Here is a 20,753-nt window from a genome sequence, read left to right as displayed (position 1 = left end):
CCACTTCTGAGATTGATGGCATTAATCGTTTCAATTGGCCCCTCACATTTTCTTGAAGAATTGGCGACTTGATTAGCCTCTATATTCTCCAACTGCTTCACAAAATTCTTTGTAGACTCAATCCCGGCTGCTTCTATTTTCGCCACTTGAACCAAAAGAGTTCGGACCATTTCTCTCAATTCCGCGGTCTCATCTGAATTATGGACAGGAATTTCAACTCTTTCCTTGGAAGCTTCAGAGGCCTCGAGCTTCTCGAGACGGGCAGTAATAGAAGTTATGCGTGTCACAACGGCACTCATTTCATCACTTTGCTTTCGCGACTTTCCACGCGAACTTCCAAACTCGGCTCTATGGACTGCCATCTCCTCAATAGTGTTCCAACCTTTATTCTGACCGGTATTATTTTGGAACCTACCATTCGCAGCTGCATCCAGGATGACCTTGTAATCATCATATAAAGCATTATAGAATAAGTTGCAAAGGTACCACTGCTGGAAACCATGGTGAGGGACAGCCCTAGCCAAACTCTTGAAACGTCCCCACGCTTCACAAAAGCCCTCATCAGGTCCTTGCTGAAAATTTGTGATTTTACTTCTCAAGGCATCTGTCTTTGCAAGTGGGAAGTATTTCTTGTAGAAGGCTAACGCTAGAGATGTCCAATCTGTGACTCATTTGCTACCCTATCAAGGTAGCGGTACCAATCTCGCGCCGAATCCTTCAAGGAGTATAAGAACATTATCCCTTTTACTTCATCTGGGTCACCCCCGGTACAGGTATGGAACAAGCAGAGTCCTGTGAAAATTTCCATGTGCTTCAAAGGATCCTCGTCCGGTAGACCAGCAAACTGATTTCGCTCCACTAAATCAATATAAGAGGAACGAAATTCGAAGTGACCGGTAGTAGGGGTAGGTAACACGTGCCCCTTTGGAAGGTGCTGCTCTTTTGGCTGAAGATTGTCATATATCGTAGTCATGTTCGCAAAACTGAGAGTACTCAAGTCTTCCTCTCAAAAACCTGTCTTCTAACTGTGCAAAAGCAAAACTAGAAGCAAGGGTAAGCAACGGCCTCAAGGAACCAAAGTTCCTTGAGACAAAAGAAATAAACTAAAAATAAAGAAAACAAAATTACACCGTTCCCCGGCAACGGCGCCAAAATTTGATACCGTCGTTTTGTATCAAAATTAAATTTATAATTCCAAACTAAAACTGTAGACAGTGATAGCAAGGGTCGAACCACAGAGAGACAAGATCAATTCTTTTTGCTAATTTTTAATCTATTGAAGTAACAGTTTAATTGGTGGTTTTGAATTGGTTTGATTCTAAAGACTAATTGACAAAATAAGAAATTTCTCAAACAAGATAAAAAGAAGATCGGGAACTTCGGTTCACCATGGCTAAGGTCAGGTCAATAAGGTAGCGGAGGTCCTATAAAATACGATCTCAGGAAATATGAGCAAGCCTTTCGATCAATGCTCAAATTAACCTTACGGTCTTCTAATTCCCAAGAATTTCTCAAAGCTTCCGCTCAAAGGAAATTCCAAACCCAATGAAAACCTAACCTACTAATCTTTCAATCTAGCAAGACGAGTTTATCAAAAGGTAACAAGATCGATATGGAAGAATTCATACTAACAAAACAACCCTAATTTATGTCATGGCTCACCTCGTTCCCAATCAAGAAAATTAGCTATGCATGATTAAAACTATAATAATTGCAAATTTAAAGACAAAGAATAAGATTGACATGATTTGAATTGAATTTAAGACTAAAGATAAAAGATTGAATTGCTAAAAATAAATTAGTAACGACAAGAATTGAATTAACAAGAAATTAAAGAAGAAGGAATTTGCATTAAAGCTTACTAATTAAATGATGAACAAAGTAATTGAATCGGAATCCGTCGTCGCACTTTCTTGTCTCCAAACTAGATCTAAACTCAGTTCTTGAATAATGAAAAAGCATAACCTAAAATTATTCTGCGTTCTACTAATAAACGATGCCAAAAGTTAATTACAAATTGGGCTTTTTAAAAGTCTAGCACGGAAAATCAATCTCAGCTGCGCGGCCTGGTCGATCGACTAACGGGCATGGTCGATCGACTGGTGAGTGCAGTACAGTAGCATCAGCTGAAATTCCACGGTCGATCGACTGGTGATGCTGGTCGATCGACCAGCTGAGCTATGCAGTAACACCTTCTTCTCTTCAAAACAGCCTCTTCACTCCATGCACGCATCCCGAGGTAAGTGAGTCCGAACTCCCTTCTTCCAAGCTTCCTTGAAGTTGCCTCCTGAGGACAATTTAGGCTTGATTTAGCTCACTTCCACTCATTCCTACAATAAATCATAGAAATCGCAAAGTAAACCGTTTCGGGAGAAATAGTAGCTTAAAGCTAACAAATACGCATGGAAATACGTGCCAAAACTGCAAATAAAGTGTATAGAATATGCACGTATCAATCGTAGTTCTGAGGTTTTGGTTAATTTTATTTAGGTGTTGTGGTTGTATCCTTCTTGTTTATGAAAGAACTGCCTACGTATCCACCGGAAGAGGTGAAATCAAACCAGATCATAGTTCAGGTGTGTGCCTAAGCTTATGTTGTCAAGACCTTAAAGTGCAGGGGTCACAAGGGTAATATTCCTTTGGTGACTCGAAGAATCGATTTGAGATAACTCCCTCTGATCATAGACCAAAGAGGTATAATTAAGTTTGTAAAAATTTCCTTGTCATATGAGCACACTTAGTGGACCCTAAGGATGATATGGGTTCGTCCCATTCTAGGTAGCAAAGTATTCGAAGACTCCGTGTCTGGGTCAAGGTGAAACTAGATTGGATAGTTGGAATGTGGAGCTCGGACATAAGAGGCTTTGATGAACAAATCTCTGGAGCTTGATTTTGTGGAGTTAAGGCTCGATGGGATCATGGCTTGTAATGTGGCTTAGAAATGGAGTCTCTTGGCTTGATGTAGCCTGAGCACATAAAGGTAGGTTAAAATGACGTGGGATCAAGTTTCCATGTCTTGGCCCTAAAGGATGAGTATACTCGATGAGCTTGAGAGGATTCTCAGAATTCCTAACTATCTCCCTGTAACGATCTCGAGAAGGACTTAGGGTGCGTAATGTGCGAAAGTCTAAGTGAGGGGTGCTAGATGACCATCTTCCTTGATGTCTTGATAAAATATAGACTTCAGCAGTATTCTATTCAACATTTGATTTCATACTCGTTCTTGATTCACACTCAGATTCTTAGTCTAGAATATATCTCGGATTTTTGCTTAGATTCTTGATTCAGGTTTTTTTGAAGATAATTTTGACTTTGGATATTGACATTGACTTGCTTGACTGATTGAGCCTTCTTCTTTTGACTCTTTTGCCTTGGATATTGATCTTGGTCATTTCTCTTGATTGAGCCTTTGTCTTTGATCATGGCTCGTATTGCCTAGGATTTGCTTGCTACCATGTATTTGGGTCAGACTAGCACCTTTGGTGTGAAACGGGTTGGTAAACAAGGGCTGTTTATTATGGGGAATGGGCTTGCCTTCCGTCATAGATTGTCAACAAGGGAGATGGTCTGGATTCGTCCTAGAATCTCTTGAGATATGCTCGTCCTAAACTAGGATATAACAAGGTTTCTATTGCCAAACATGGAATAGGTAAGAAAAGAACACGGAGTTTCAGGTCCTCTACAACTTTGAACGGAACATCATTTAAGTGCACTCACATCGACTTGCCATGCGTTGTTCGTTTTAAAATGTCTCAAATTAATTCTTGTTGTCACAGGAAATGGGGTAAAGGAAGAGATATGATAGATTATGTGAATTGAAAATTGTACTTTTACTGAAATGAATAATGAATGTTTGTAACATAGACTCGAAAAGACATGTGACTTGTGGGATAGCCCCCAGGTTGCCACTAGAAATGGAAATGGACACGAAGAAAGATACTAGAACAATTATGGGAAAGAAAGCCTAAGACTCGGACTCGGACTTTGACTCGATTTCCGATCCAGACTCGTAATCATCGGCCCACGCTTGTACATTTTCTCTTCCAGCAACTGGCTTCGGCCTCTGGCTTTGAGCATTTATCCATTCGAACACCTCGTCCTCATTATTGGGAATATTGGAAGGATAATAGTTAAGAAGAGTTTCCTGATAAGCGGTATATCCATGAGGATTGCCTAAGCCGCCCTGTGAGTTAAAGGTCAAGAGGGACAATTTCCCACTTTCAATCATATCTTGGATCACATGCTTGAGCTTATAGCACATCTCAGTATCGTGTCCTTTGCCCCTGTGATACTGACAATAGACGTTCTCATCCCAGAATTTAGCCTTCTTTTCTGGATCAGGTGTAGGACCGATAGATTTCAACATTCGTCGTTCTATGAGTCTATGAAGGGCATCGGTGTATGCAATACCAATGTTGGTAAATTTCCTAGGGGGTGTATCCTTCTTGTCGAAAGCCTTTGTGAATGACCTTGGAGAGTTGTTAGGTTTCTTTGAGGAAGGGTCCATGAGGTTGCCTTTGTTGATTTTGATTCTAGGAATGGATTGTCCACTTGTTGCTTTCTCCTTAGGACTGTCAAGTTGAGAGTTTGTCTGGACACTTTTCATTTTGAGAGGTTGGGCATCAAGCTTCTTACCCATTTCAGCAAACTGTTTCTCCATGTTGTAAAGTCAAAAGCTTAGGCTATCAATAGTTCCCTCTATTTTGGAAAATTTATTGTCGAAGACAATGGAAAGCATGAGCATTCCACTTTGGATATCGTCATCTTTGAGGACATTGATTTCTTCATCATCACGAGGATCGAGGAGATGAGAACATTCTAGAGATGATTCTTCGTCATGTTTAATGATATTAGACCCAAGAGGGTCGATCTTCTTGGATCGCTCGACAGAAGGTGGCTTAGGAAGCTTGCCCTTTTCGATCATATCTTGGATGGTGTGTTTCAAGAGAAAACACTATTCAATATCATGGCCTCTACCTTGGTGATATAAGAAGTATTTGTTGCCCTTCCAGAGTTTCACCTGTTTCTCTAAAGGTGGATCCGGAGTTGGCCCTATTGGATGTAGCTTGCCTTGGGCAGAGAGTCTCTTCAAAGCATCGGCATAAGACATGCCTAAATTGGTAAGCACCCTTTGATGCCTCCCAGGTTTCCTTTCAGCTGTTTTTGGCTTTCTAGGACGATGGTTATTGCAAGAGGTAGGCTTTGGACGGCCTAGGCTAGAAGTTTCCTTAGGTGGCGTGTTCTTTTCCACCATCCCATTTTCAAGGGTGAGGACGCGAATGCTCAAATTTTCCACTGTAGCTTGAACTCGCAGGACCATGGTGTAAATGTCTTGGAGAGACACGGTGATTGTGGCTTGAGCTGCTTCGTGACCTTGCTGACTGACAGAACTTACTGGATTCCTACTCGACAGAAATGACGCGCATTACAACTCGATTCGACATGGCATCACGCATACTAAGGCAATAACCCACGAATCACAAGAAGGGACAAGTAATCACGAGGGTAAGACGACAAATCTAGACTTGACTTGTGAATTCGTGAAATGTCGTGAGCGACCTCTCGTGTTTTGAATTCACGGTGCTTAACTTTAAATTTAGACTCGAGTGTTGACTTTGACAGAGTGACATTTTTGTGGTTGACTGGATTGATGGGATTGACGACACATGTTGGTTCTAGACTCGAGGTTTGCTTATAGGTGTTAAGAAGACTGCTGCAATTTAGACTCAAATATGAGGCCCATTGAGACTCGTGTGTTGAGCCTCGGAACGTGTGACTCGAGGTGTCGGAAATGTTGAGATCCTAACTGAATTGGGGTAGGGGGTCCAAAATGACGGCGCGACGCCTTAGGACTTGACTTGAATTTGAAAAGACCCAAAATGTAAAGGAAGACGGGTTTATGACTCGAAAGAGTTCCGACTAGGACATAGTCGGTTTGAATTTTGACTCTAACTTAGCCCTAATTGAATTTACATATTCACATTTACATGGTTTGAGAATATTTTGAATTAAAATGTCTTTTTTTTCTTTTCTTTTTTTGGACTTTTTTTTTCGTTTTTTATTTTGGACTTTTTTTTTACACGGGTTTTGAAATGGGTTTGAGGCCCGAAGTTTGACTTGACATTTGGACAGAGTTCGGTTTTGTTTTGCGCTGTTTTTGAAATATTTAAGGATTTGATTTTACAAAATTTCGTCATGGTTTTATTTAGAAAACGGTGATCACGTATACAAACATACATATGGGCATTATAATGGTATGCTGAGTGCATTTAGAAGGGTTTTGGCTTAAAAAGGTGGGTTGCCATACCAAGCAATCAAACCCGGGGTCTGTGGAGAGGCTCGTGCCAAACAAGAGTAAGGTCGATTCCTAGTCCATTTCCTCGAGTAGTGAAAGCCCTTGATACAAACAAGAGTAAGCATCATGGTATGGTTGACGTCAATCGATATCCATCCTTAAGCCCAGATAAGAATTTGGACCGTCTAGACGGGACGATTGGTCGAATGGGTTGGGTTAGGCCTAGGAAGACCGAATAAAATGATCTAGGAAGACCGAGTTATGAAAACCGACAACTGTCTTGTACGAACTATTCCCTAACCTTGTTCAAGTTTCACCCTTGGCTACACGTAAGTGTATTAATCCCCAGCGGAGTCGCCAAATTATGGACGCGGGCCCACGGGGGTCGCTCAGGTAGAAAGCGAGTAAGCTTTGCATTTGTGGAGTCGCCACCAATTTATTGTGGAAAATTGGAAACCGTTCGAATACCTCATGCCATGTCAAGACACAAAGTAGTGACATGAACACCAAGAACTCGTTACCCTTAGCATTCTATGTCTAGAATGACTCTCGTGGATGCCAATGACACGGATGTTCACAGAGATCTGGAGTAAGGGGTGAGGGTACGTATTAGGAAGCTCTTTTGATCGAACACCTAATCCCGCCTGCCTCGATAGCGGCCTCTACTAATGATTAGGGAAAATCGTCTATACTCGATATGTTGAAGGTTATATGCATGCTATGCAACATCCATTAGATTAATCCTAGCATGTGAATTTAGACTAAGTCGGTTAACAATTAATTTAGCACTCATTCGGTCGAAACATGATTTAGAATTAATTACATGTGAGAGCAAGTAAATAATCATACAATACGATAAATAAATAAATAAATGCAATAATCAAAATTACAATTGATTAATTGATTTACGTCGAAAATACATTTAAAACGGATGGTTTGAGAAAAGAAAAGGAAAACAAATTAACGAACAGATTATTAGGCGATAATACGAATAATAGTTAATTATTACGTAATTAATAAACTGGGTCAAGGCAGAAACGGGAGGTCAGAGACAGAATTCAACCGAATAAAGTAGCAGAGCTGCGTCCTTTTGAAGAGGCGCGAGCAAACGCTGCGTCATTCTCGAGTTGCCCGGGCCGTGAAGCCTGAATTGCAAATTGTTAATGTTCATTGGTGATTTAAGGATCGATTATGGACATTTGACTCGGATAGAAGTGATTTAACATATTATTTACATATGATTGGGTCATAAAAATAATAAAACATGGATTAGAGCTAATTAGAATGAATCAATAAAAAGGTTAATTACGGGATTAATTACAAATAAACGAACTAAAACAAATTAATTAGCTTAATTAGATTATTAATGACGAACTATTGATGGCAATGATAATAAACAGATGCAAATATACCAATGATGAATTCCAGAGACTCAATATTGATGAATCGAACCCCTAAAAACCCGAATTGATTTCGATGACGAAAACCCGCAAATATGAATTATAAGGGATTTAAGTCGGGAATTCTAATGATGATAAATTATTAATGATTTAAATGTTAAAGATATTATACTCGAATTATCGTGTCAATGAAACATGAACAACAAAAGGCAAAACAAAACAAACAGAGGAACAAAAGACGAAAGAAGAAGAAAGGAAGCAGGAACTGCGGCAGCCTCAGGAAGAGGCGCAGCAGGTGCTGCGTCCCTTCGAAGAGGCGCAGCAGGTGCTGCGTCCCTTCGAAGAGGCACAACAGTTGCTGCGTCCTTTCTCGACATTTGTCTCCTGTTAATCCGTAAAAAAGGTTTGAAACAAGGTTTTATAAATCGGTTTTAAACATATATTCGACGTAAACCTTACAATAATGATTACAAAAATAAAGTACAATAATAAAATATGGGATTTACACCCTCAGACTTACATGTTTGACGAAACGAGATTGACTAAGTTAACGTTTAGTGATGCTCGACTCGAATATACGACGAAAGTGCCTTCTAAGAGGAATTTAAACAAGATTGATTAAAGTTGATTGATGTGGAGTTGGTCAAATTGGTCAGTCATGCAAAACGAGGCTGGTACTCAGAAGGATCCAAGCTTACGTGGTCGAAAGTTCAAGCACGTAGACGCCAAAAAGCAAGAGCGTGGTCTTAGAATGCAAAGGGAGAAGAGAAGGGCGGACACTCTCGTGAGAAATATGAGGAACGAAGGTCCCTATTTATACTAATCACGGAATTAGGGTTTAGGAAAGGAGAGAAAGTTCCAGAAACAACCGACTTAGGATTAACACGGAAACTTGGACAAAAAGAAAGCCTGGAGAAAAGGCGCAGCAGTGCTGCGTCCCTTGTAAGAGGCGCAGCACTTACTGCGTCCTTTCTCCAGCGGTTTCCTCTTGCGTAAGAAAGCGCGTTTGACAGTCTGTCTGATTTTAGGCATAACTTTCTCTACAAAACTCGGAATAAGGTGATTTTGGTGGCGTTGGAAAGCTAAAAGAAAGATCTAGAACTTTCTTTGAAATAAGCCTGACCCAAAAAAGTCATTATCACCTCGTAAAACGGGCCTAAAGGTCGAGTTGTCATTTTAGCTAAATGAAATGAACATTTTGTAATGTAAACTTTAAGTTTAGCCCAAAGAAGTGACATGTGACTCAAAATGAGATATAATCTCAACATTTTATGACATCCTAACCTTAGGTAGACAAGCACATTTCTTTGACTCGGGATTTGACGGTTTTAGGAAATAAAGACGGTTTTTGACTCGGACTCCAAATGTACTCTAATTACTGCCAAAACAACCGTAATGACACCTATATGACGACTATGAGGTAGACACAAGTATTTGAGCTATCACTTGACGATAAACTTACGAATAGTCATAAATCGTTTCTTGTACCAAACATGCGGCCCAATCATCACCGGGTGGCTTGTGGGAGGTGCAGAAATGAGGTATCTACACCATGACACCGTCGGCTAGAATGAGTGAAGCCAAGAAGGGAAAGAAAGCTTGTGAAGAGGCTTCAAGTGGGGGAATTCAAGTGGAAAAAGATGTTGATGGATATGTGGAAGACCTTCCTTATGAGGAAGAAGCTATTGAAGAAGGGCCTTTGCAACACACCAAAAAGGTAACAAAGAATTCGGTTCCTCCAAAGGTACCTTCCAATTCTCAACTTGTGTCTCATATTCCTTATCCCTCAAGAGCCGTAAAGAGTAGGGAAAACTTTAAGTATGCCAAGTTTTGTGATATGCTTGAGAAACTTGAAGTCACCCTACCCTTTACGGAAGTGATTTTGAACATGCCAACTTACTCAAAATTTTTGAAAGATATCTTGACTAAGAAGAGGGTCTTGGGTGACCAAGAGATAGTGGCAATGGAAGAGGCATGTAGTGCTCATATCCTTAACAAGATGCCCACTAAACTTGGTGACCCGGGAAGCTTTTCGATCCCATGTGTAGTTGGTGGTGTTCCTATATCAAGAGCTCTTTGTGATTTGGGAGCAAGGGTGAGTGTCATTCCTTTAAACGTTGCAAAGAAAATTGGCATTCATAACCTTGATCCTACTACCATGACTCTCCAATTGGCGGATAGGTCCATCAAGCGCCCTTTGGGGGTGCTTGAAAACGTACCCGTCAAAGTTGGAAAGCTTTTAATCCTCGCCGATTTTGTTGTTCTTGACATCCCGGAGGATAGCCATACCCCCATCATCCTAGGTAGGCCGTTTTTGGCTACCGGAGGAGTGCTTATTGATGTGAAGAATGGGCGGCTAACCTTCCAAATTAAGGGCAACAATGTCGAATTTAACCTCCCACATTTGATGAAAGGACCAAGAGTTGAAAGGTTAAGCACTATTGAAGTGATTGATGAGGTAGTTCATGAAGTGGCCCGAGAAGAGGAGGAAATGGAAGAGGTCTTCCAAATATCATTACATGATGAAGCAATGAAAGAAGATCATTATGTGGATGAAGAGCTTTTGAAGAAAGTGGATGGCTTTCTCCCTCCAAAGGTAAAACTCAAACCTTTACCTCCCTCACTCAAGTATGATTTCCTTGGTGAGGGGGAGGCTTACCCCGTGATCATAAATGCTAACCTAAGTGAGTCACAAGAAATGAAAATTTTGAGAACTCACAAAGGCTCACTTGGGTATAGCATCGATGACATCAAGGGCTTAAGCCCGAGTTTGTGCATGCATAGAATTGTCTTAGAAGAGGGGAGTCAACCCAAGGTAGATGGTCTTAGGAGGATAAACCCTAAAATGGCCGAGGTAATTAAAAATGAAGTTTTGAAATTACTTGAGGCCGGGATTATCTATCAAATAACGGATAGCAAATGGGTAAGCCCGGTTCACGTGGTACCCAAGAAGGGAGGGGTGACCATGGTTGAGCAAGAAGACGGGACCACCCTACCCACTAGACCGGTGACGGGATGGCGAATGTGTATCGACTATAGGAAACTTAATGCCACCACTCGCAAAGACCATTTCCCAATCCCCTTTATAGACCAAATGCTCGAGAGACTTGCGGGGCATGCATATTATTGCTTTCTAGATGGTTACTCTGGGTTCTTCCAAATCCCCATTCACTCGGATGACAAAGAAAAAACAACCTTCACATGTCCCATAGTAGTCTATGCTTACCGTAGAATGCCATTCGGGTTGTGTAATGCACCCGGCACCTTTCAAAGGTGCATGATGGCCATCTTTTCGGACTATCTTGAGAAAATCATGGAAGTCTTCATGGATGACTTTAGTGTCCATAGAGACTCTTTTGATCATGGTCTTGAAAAGTTGACAAATGTGTTGAAGAGATGTGAAGAGCACAACCTTGTCCTAAATTGGGAAAAATGTCATTTTATGGTTTAGGAGGGGGTTGTACTCGGTCACGTTATCTCTAGAAGGGGTATTGAAGTCGATGGTGCTAAGGTTGCCGTGATAGAAAACTTGTCACCTCCTTCCAATGTGAAGGGAGTGAGAAGTTTTCTAGGCCACGCCGGATTCTATAGGCGTTTCATTAAGGATTTTTCAAAGATAGCAAAGCCATTGACTTCATTACTCCTCAAAGATGCTCCTTTTGTATTTGACGCACCTTGTCTTGAGTCTTTCAATAGGTTGAAGGAAGCATTGGTCACGGCTCCAATAATTCGGGCTCCGTATTGGAACCTCCCTTTCGAGATCATGTGCGATGCATCGGACTTTGCGGTAGGTGCAGTCCTAGGGCAAATGGTTGACAAGAGGCATCATGTAATCTATTACACAAGCAAGACCCTTGACCCAACACAATGTAACTACTCTACGACCGAAAAGGAGATGTTGGCAATTGTGCATGCCGTTGAAAAATTTCGGCAATATCTAGTTGGGTCTAAGGTGGTGGTTTACTCCGATCACACCGCCTTGAGACAATTAATGGTGAAGAAAGATGCAAAGCCCCGACTCTTGAGGTCGGTCTTACTACTCCAAGAATTCGATTTGGAGATTAAGGATAAGGCCGGGTCGGAAAATGTTGTAGCGACAACTTATCAAGATTGACCATTGAGGATCATGGGATACAAGACAAGAGTGGACCTATCAATGAGTGTCTAAGGGATGATGGCCTCATGGAAGTTATCACCAAGACCCCTTGGTTTGCGGATCTTGCAAATTACCTTGTGAATGGTTTCATTCCGGATGACTTTGAACCAAGGGAAAGGAGAAAGTTGAGACATGATGCAAGAAGGTACTTTTGGAATGACCCCCACTTGTTTTGCAAGTGTGGGGATGGAATGTTCCGAAGTTGTGTTTCTAGAGAGGAGGGTTTGGAGATCGTTAACCGAATTCACAATTCCGCTTATGGGGGACATTTGGCAACCTCAAGAACTATCGCTAAGATCCACCAAGGGGGATTTTATTGGCCCTCCATGTTTAAAGACATCCATTATTTGGTGAAATCGTGTGATGCATGCCAAAGGGTTGGGAATATTGGAAAAAGGAATGAGATGCTCCTAACCAACATATTGGAAATTGAACTCTTTGATTGTTGGGGGATAGACTTCATGGTACCATTTCCTAACTCTTGTGGGAATCAATACATCTTGGTAGCGGTGGACTACGTGTCCAAATGGATTGAAGCGGTGGCCTCTCCCACCAATGATAGCAAAGTTGTGATGAAACTTTTCAAAGGAACAATTTTCCCAAGGTTTGGGACCCCAAGAGTGGTCATAAGCGATGGCGGGTCACACTTCCGCAAAAGTACTTTCAAAGCTCTACTTGAATCACATGGAGTGCGGCATAAAACCGCCCTTGCCTACCACCCTCAAACTAGTGGGCAAGTGGAGGTTTCTAACCGCCAAATCAAGGCCATATTGGAGAAAGTGACAAATAAGAGCCGGAAGGATTGGTCACAAAAACATCCGGATGTGTTATGGGCATTGAGAACCGCATACAAGACACCCCTTAGCACCACACCCTACAAGCTTGTGTATGGCAAGGCATGTCACTTGCCCGTTGAGCTAGAACACAAGGCTTGGTGGGCTCTCAAAGAAATGAATTTTGACTTTGATGCCGCCGGAGAGGTCCAATTTCTCCAAATGAATGAGCTTGAAGAATTGAGGTTGGAAGCTTATGAGAGTTCCAAAATCTACAAGGAACAAACAAAGAAATGGCATGATGGCAAGATCAAGAAGAAAGACATAAGTCTGGGAGACCTTGTTCTCCTTTTCAACTCCAAAGTTAAGGTGTTCCCGGGCAAGCTTAAATCGAGGTGGTCGGGACCCTTCAAGGTGATGCAAATATTTCCTTATGGTGCCTTTGAGCTTTGGAGTGAGGAAGGGGGAACCTTTAGGGTCAATGGCCAATTCGTCAAGCGTTATTATGAGGGTGAAAACAAAGAACCGATTGAAGTGCTCTACCTCGGGGAACCCCTTCCCGAGACGGAGACAAGTTGAGATTTTTGAACAATGATTTGGTTTGGTGGAGTTCCTCAAGAACCACCACTTGTACATAGCATGCATTTTAGCTAAAAAATGAGAAATTTGGAAGCGTTATACTTGGCACGATGGAGTTGGTGTTGAGGTTTAGAAGGAATTCCGATGAATTGATTGTGTTTGGGAGAGTTGATTCTTGGTATGTGTCATTGATAATTTTTGATGCTTGAAACAATAAGTATGTCAAAAGGGGATCTGAGCCTGTGGGCAGGCGGCCTGTCTATGACCGGCTCAGAACCCGCTGGAACTTTTGGACATAATTCAAGTTAGCAAGAGTGGAGAAAATGAGGAAAAGGGGTCTCAGCCGGTCCACCGGCGGACGGTCCTTGACCGGCTGAAAACCCGCTGTAACTTTTGGTGCGGAATTTTCAAGAGGGACTCCCAGCCGGTCGGCCGGCAACTGGCTCACCGGTTGAGAGTCATTGTGAGCATGGGAGGCTGAAAATATGAAGGGAAGGGACTCCCAGCCGGTCGGCCGGCAGCTGGTCCGCCGGCTGAGAGTCACATTACACTTAGAAAATTTTTCGAAAAAAAAGAGAAGAGGGTACCAGCCGGTCGACCGGCACAAAACCCGCTGTAAGTTTTGGCAAAAATCGAAAAAATTCAAAAGGATCCCAGCCGGTCAACCGGCCGCCGGTCCCAAACCGGCTCAGACCCGTCCCGTGCTCCCTTATCTCTTCTAAGCCACTCATTTTTTCCTCACTTTATCAAAATCTCTCTCTCTCTCTCTCTCTCTCTCTCTCTCTCTCTCTCTCTCTCTCTCTCTCTCTCTCTCTCTCTCTCTCTCTCTCTCTTCAAACTCAAACACATCTTCATCCTTTTCTCCTCACCAACTCATCCCCAAATCATCAAAAACATCATCTAATCCTCCATTTTTTGAGCTAAAACATCCTTTTAACCATATATTATCACTCCAAACTCCATTTTTCATCACAAAAACACCAAAAAAACACAAAAAATCGTCACTTTCAAGTCTCGGGTTTGGAAAATCCGAAAATTCAACATCCATTTTTGGGTAAGTTCTTCACTCTAGCTTTGTTTATTTAAGGTTTAATTGTCTTTTTAAGACTTTTTGGTGGAAAAATTAGAGTTTTTGACTTGGGTTATTAAGGTAAGTTAGCTATTTGAGATAATGGCACCAAATAAGAGAGCTAGAGCCGATGCTAGCACTAGTGGAGTGGAGATAGCACCCGACCCAACCTTCCCGGAGGTCCAATTCATTTCCGAGACACATTAGGTAAAGTTTTCTCACCTAAAATCTAGTGAAATCATCCCTACTAGATTTATTTGTCGAAATACCTTGAGAAGGCTAGGATGGGATACCGAATGTGAAAGTTTATTTAATGGGGTCGGGATGGGAGTTATGTATAAATTGCATCGCCAAACTTTTGCTAGGATTACACTTGAATTTTTGTCCTCCCTTGAAGTGGAGAAAAATAAGAACACGAGTAAGATAACCGGTATCTACTTCCGGTTAATGAACAAGACTATTCAAGTGACCCTTGAGAGATTTGGGAGAATTTTTGGGTTGCCTAATACGGGGAGCCACCTTCCCCCGACTAGGTATGATCAAAAGGAGTTGTGGGAAGCAATTTCTGGTGAAATTATTGATGATGAACCAAAGATGAAGGAACACCATATTCATAGTCCAATTATCCGGACATGGCACCGTTCTATGGGGTGGACGATATTTGGGAGGCATGAGCCTCACAATATGCGCTCCGATGAGCTCTACATTCTCGGGAGCTACCTTAGGCAACACCCCAAGGCGTATCAAATAAATATTGCCCTCCTCTTGATCCTCCATTTGCAAAAGATTGGTAACAATATCCGAAACAATTCACCAATAGTTGTAGGGGGTTTGATAACCAAAATTGCCAAGGAGACCGTAGGATTTGTGGAATCACGACATCAACCGGTGCAAGGGGTCACCATCATAGATAGTAACCATTTGGTCTCACTTTTCTTTACTCGGTATGATTAGGATGACAAGAAGATTTACCTCTTGATTCGGAAGAGCTTGACCTCTATTCCTCTCCCAAATGCCGACTTGGTTACCCTTGAACCGGACAAAGACAAGTATCTCCTTCCTATTGCAAACCCTACCGTCTCTACCGCCCGACAAGTAGCCTGTAGCACTCTCTCCTATGGAAGAAATGCACAAGGACCAACCCAATCATCCTACAACTATGATGCCCCACCCTAAACCGGCACATCTTCCTCCGTCCAACCCTCCCAATACCTACCCATTGATCCGAAAGTGTGGGAGCTCATGGAGGGCATGAACCTTGGGATTGGGAAGGTGAAATCCACTTTAGATGATTTCCGCACCCACGTCGACAAATGCTTTAAACAAGTCGACGACTCATTGGGCCGAGCACACCAAAATATTGATCGAATCTACGTGGATCAAGCCCTAGGCAACTACCCACTCTATGAGGACTACGCTTCCCGGCGTATGGTCCCACCCGATGGCCCTTTTCCCTATTACTTCAACTTACCAAATGGAGGGTACACGCAAGCGGGGATTCATGGAGGCCTCAACTTGAACCCCGACTACTATAGCGCCCCTTCCTTCCAAACTAGTGGAGGATATGACTACAACCAAGGGGGTGGCTACGGTTGTTTTGGGGAGGCTTTGATAGCCAAGGAGGTTTGGGAGCGGGAGGCTACCACACCGTCAATATGGATGCTCCATATAACCCTCATGACAACCTAGGAGGGTTTGTTGGTGGTGGTGGTGGACAAGGCGGTAGTGGAAGTGGGTTCGGGGTGGAAAACAGCGGCTATGAAGGTAGTGCATTTGATGTGGATGACGATGGGTATGACGGGAGCGGATTTGGTGCTCTTGATAGTAGTTATGGTGGTAGTGGAAGTGGTTATGGAAACTATGGTTACCAAGGGGGCTATGATGATGGAGGCCGCGGTAAAGGAAAATGTGTTGTTGAAGTAGATGATGATGATGATGATGATGATGATGATGATGATGATGATGATGATGATGATGAAGAAGAAGAAGAAGAAGAAGAAGAAGAAGAAGAAGAAGAAGAAGAAGAAGAAGAAGAAGAAGAAGAAGAAGAAGAAGAAGAAGAAGAAGAAGAAGAAGAAGAAGAAGAAGAAGAAGAAGAAGAAGAAGAAGAAGAAGAAGAAGAAGAAGAAGAAGAAGAAGAAGAACAAGTTGACAATGGCTCGGACCTCGATTGAGCCTTCATCTTTGCTCCCACTTTGAAAAATCCAAAGCCAAGTATGATCTCTCCCTTAATCCAAATTTTCTCATTCATATTTAAATTTTTGTATGCATTTAGCTTATATGTAATATATTTAGATTAGAAACTCATTTAGTTGCATTCACTTAGGCTTGCATTAGATTTAAAATTTGTAATATATCGTCACATATAGGAATTGCATTCACTTAGTATACTTTGCAGTGTATTTCAATATTGCATATAGATTAGATCATGCATTGCATGTCTATTTGAAAATCACAAAAAATTGAAAAATGAAAAAAACCAAAAATATATTCTTTTTATTTTGAATAAAATTTGCCTCTTAACTACACTTCATCCGTCATTGGATGTTGTAAATAATAAGTGTGGGGAGGAGGCCCAAAAAAACACAAAAACAAGTTATTTATTTTCAAATATCGAAAAAAAAATATGTTCTTTAATTTCGAAAAAAAATCAAAAAACCACCAAAAATATGTTGTTTATTTTTCCTATTCTCTCCCTATACTTTATTCCATTGAGGACAATGTAAATTTCAAGTGTGGGGAGGGAAATATCCACTTTGTGAATATTGTCTATATTTGTACATATACACATATACTTGTAAATTTCAGAAAATTCAAGAAAATGCCTAAAAATCAAAAAATTACAAAAATATTGATTGTATATATATGTTGGCTAACCTTTGACATATGCATTGACCATTTGAGGCAAAAGGAGCTAGAAGACCGTTTGGTAAACGCGTTCTAATCTCTTGCTCCTGTACCGTTCTTTCTTTATATATCTTGTATATTTGAAGGAGGATGGGATTTTGTGCCTTGGATGTTCCTTTGGGGAACTTTTGGATTGTTGGTGTTGATATGCTATTAGGTTTAGTCAATTTGTTGCACGTCTCCTTTTTGTCATTTCCATTTCTTGCATGCATTGTCACATGTATATATATGTCGTGTTTCCTTCTTGTTGCACTTAGTTTGTATATAATGTTTTGCTTGAAATGTGGTCAAGGGAGGGAAGCATATACCCCAAGAATGAGTCAAGTCCCAACGTGCCTTCCCCCTCCCCGTGGCTTGCACCCGTGTCCATAGGTTAGCCGTAGTAAATTTGGGACCCGACTAACGAGTCTTGTCCGCCCTGTGAGACCATTGACCGTATGCTAGACCTAAGTCTCAACCTAACTACTCATATGTGAGGATTACAGCCTCCTAGAGTTGGTACATTCTTACCCAACCCTCATTTAGGATTGTGAGTAGGTCTCCTCGCGGGACGTGTTATGTCTAAACGCATAAGTGTGTCATTCCGTCCTTACACCATGATTTGCAATTTCATTTTTGTGCACAAGTTTCGAAATAAAATTCATTTTCACATGCATATGAACCTCACATGGCAAAATTGCCTTGTTTTGTCCCTTTCATTATCTCCCTTTTTTATTCACCCCCTTTGAGCCTTAGCCTTTCCATTTGGCAAACCCACTTAAAGAGCTACAATCCACAACCACCCTTCATTGATCAAGAATTGGTCGGTTTTGTAGTAGTGTTGTAGGGGATGACTTGGGTCGTAGTGGTGGACAATGTATATGTCCACTTGGGTCAAGAGTTTGGTGTATTTGGCATTGTATATGAATAAGAAGTATTAATGTCGAAATGAAAAACAAAATAGAAATGTGAAAAAGTTTTGAAAAATTCAAAAAAAAAAAAAAAGAGAGTTAGTTGTGTTGTATATATATATGTGGCAAGAAAAGAAAAAGGCAAGCAACACCCCTCCTCATCATTTAAAGGGGTAGAAAAAGCCGTTGCTAAATAAAAGGGCAATTTGATGTTTTTCCAAAGTGAGTCGGGTTTACACATTTTTTGCAAAATTTGGGAAACCGAGTTGTTGTTAGGGTGTAGACGTTGCTCATTTGTTGAAATAAGAGGAGTACTTTTAAATTTGTCCAATTTGAGTTGGGTTTATGCAATGTTTGCATAGTGTTGGTCTTCAATTCTATGTTAGGGCATAGACGTGTCTCATGTGTTGCAATAAGAAATGGGATGTGATGTGTCGATAATTCTTGATTTAAACTCCACATATCCAAACGGTGCTTGCACCAATCCCGTTCCGTCCTACTCCTTAGCCCCGTTACAACCCTTATTTCATGGCTTGTGCATTGTTATATTTTGCGTCTCACTTGGACATAGGACGGTCGTATACATTAGATTGCGGACACGTTCTCACGAGTCGAAGTAGGGGAGTGTTTTGGTTGCTTTTTGTACAAAAACACCTGGCATTCTAATGAGAGACGAGTGAAAACCGTGAGGATGTCGTTGACTTAGGTCCCCTTAGTCATGGATATTTTGGTTGAATCTTGTGTCGGCTTTGTAATTCTCGGAGGTCTAGTCCTTCTTTCCCCTTTCCCGCTCTAGAATCCGTTTCTTGAGCTTTGTTGGACACATTAGGGTTGCCTAGGCCATGCCTAAGGGGTTGGTACCTCCATTGAGACCCTGAGGCGGTATTTCCCGACCAAGACCATGTTTTTGAGCTAAAAATTTGACCACCTAGATGAGGAGGTGGACCATTTTTTGCTAGATGCATCCTATTACTTGCTTTTTGTGCTTACATGTTGGATGCATTGCATTTTTCTTGCAAGACCTCACTTGCCCCATGAGTCGTGCTTTACCTCATAAGCACAACTACATGAGTTAAAAGGGCGTAGAGTGCGCTAATACTCAATCGTCTTATATAGTAGAATAATTGAGTGATGCTTGTATTGTGCACACACTCTTAATACTTACCTTAGTAGCATTTTGCATATTGATTTTAGACTTACTCGGGGACGAGTAAGAGTTAAGTGTGGGGATGTTTGATGAGTTCCCATTTTGTGTCAATTTCACCCTTCTTCTCTATGCATATTTCCCGATCATACGCGGTTTTTGACCCTTCTAGCTTGCATTTTGTAGCTTTAGTCCCGTACTACGAGCTTTATATCCCTTTTTGCAGATTTTGCATCGGGAAGAGGACTAAGGGAGTTAGAAAAGGACCTTACAAGGCAAGCATAGGGAAGAGGAGTTAAGAGAAGAGCAACAGGACTCTTTGCCGGCCGGCCGGCAGCCGGTCCACCGGCTGAGAGTCCCCCTATACGAGCAATGAGATGAAGAAGTGAAGGAAGACTCCAAGCCGGCTAGCCGGCAGCCGATGGACCGGCTGGTAGTCACTCCTCGGAGCTGGTCTAGAGCCGGCAGCCGGTCAACCGGCTCTCCATACCTGGCAATTTAATTGACATCGAAAAAGTTCTAGTAGGTTATGCGCCGGTCCTTAGACCGGCGGCCGGCTGACCGGCTCAGACTCCTCTCCCCGCGTTTGAATTTCCTTGTAATATTTGACCTAAATAATTGTAAAACTATAAATACCCCTCTCTTTATTCATTTTCGACACATAACCCTAGATCTGAAAACTTTCCTTAATTTATGCAATCTTTCCTTAATTAAAGTACTAATCTTTCCTTAATCAAAATTAATTATTTAGTAAAATTAGCTTAGTATTAGTTATTATCAATTGTTTACATTTGGTTATTGGGTTGTATTTGGGAGATATTGAAGGATTTTCTTCATTAGTTCAATCAAAGCAACCATCTTTACTTATTGTTGGTACATTTCTCTTCTTATTTACTTGTTTAATCAATTGTTTACATTTCAAGTTGTCTTTTATCATTGTTGGAATTTATACCATGTCCCCTCTTTTGATTACTTGTTTTTCTCTATTTGTTTGTATGAACCATTTGAATATGTGTGAGTAGAAATACTCCTAGGGTTTAGGGGGAGTCTAAATGGGATTAATGGGTATGATTGTATGATTATCATTTGGGTCTTTTGTGAGTTGTTTATCTTTCTTATCCATGCACACAAGGTGTTTGATGAATTGTGTGAGTGAAAGCACATGCCTTTCTTCATTATTGCTTAATTCCCCTATGAATGAAAGTTTATGGTGGGTCTTGTTGTATGTTTAGGAGAAGTGTTGATGCTTAATGAAAGTTAGGGGTCACCTTTAGGAAAGTCAAGACATTGATTGTTCTTCCTAGGATAAACCCTTGCCATTGACCCCTTAAATCATCATGTTTGCCCTTACACCATTTAGATGAACCCAAAAGCCCTAGTCTTTTAATCAATCGTATACACTTCATTTTAATCGCTTGCTTTAGTTAAATCTAGTAGTTTAAGTTTAAATCAACTCCTTTCATTTTTCCAACTAGACTAGACTCACCTTTAAACTAAGTAGAAACCCCTCCATCCTTGTGGTTTGACCCCGATTTATACT

At 41.3% G+C, this 20,753-nt stretch overlaps 1 protein-coding gene and 1 non-coding gene across 2 annotated transcripts; both read left to right on the top strand.

Annotated features, from left to right (window-relative positions):
- Nucleotides 1-495: 495 nt before the first annotated feature.
- LOC141620342 (small nucleolar RNA R71) lies at nucleotides 496-604 on the top strand. The gene has a single exon (XR_012531940.1). It is a non-coding gene; the product is annotated as a small nucleolar RNA R71 (small nucleolar RNA).
- A 12,197-nt stretch (nucleotides 605-12,801) lies between these two features.
- LOC141649330 (uncharacterized) lies at nucleotides 12,802-13,203 on the top strand. The gene has a single exon (XM_074458023.1). It carries the CDS (start codon nucleotides 12,802-12,804, stop codon nucleotides 13,201-13,203), a length of 402 nt encoding a protein of 133 aa, XP_074314124.1.
- Nucleotides 13,204-20,753: the final 7,550 nt, after the last annotated feature.

The sequence above is a fragment of the Silene latifolia genome, chromosome 1 (genome assembly GCF_048544455.1).
Source record: "Silene latifolia isolate original U9 population chromosome 1, ASM4854445v1, whole genome shotgun sequence".
Lineage (NCBI taxonomy): Eukaryota > Viridiplantae > Streptophyta > Magnoliopsida > Caryophyllales > Caryophyllaceae > Silene > Silene latifolia.
The sequence above is the reverse complement of the archived record's forward strand: the minus strand, read 5'-3'. Positions and strand labels throughout refer to the sequence as shown.

Excerpts from the sequence above, each read along its gene's own strand:
- LOC141649330 (XM_074458023.1), top strand. The coding sequence starts at position 12,802 with ATGAATTTTGACTTTGATGCCGCCGGAGAGGTCCAATTTCTCCAAATG.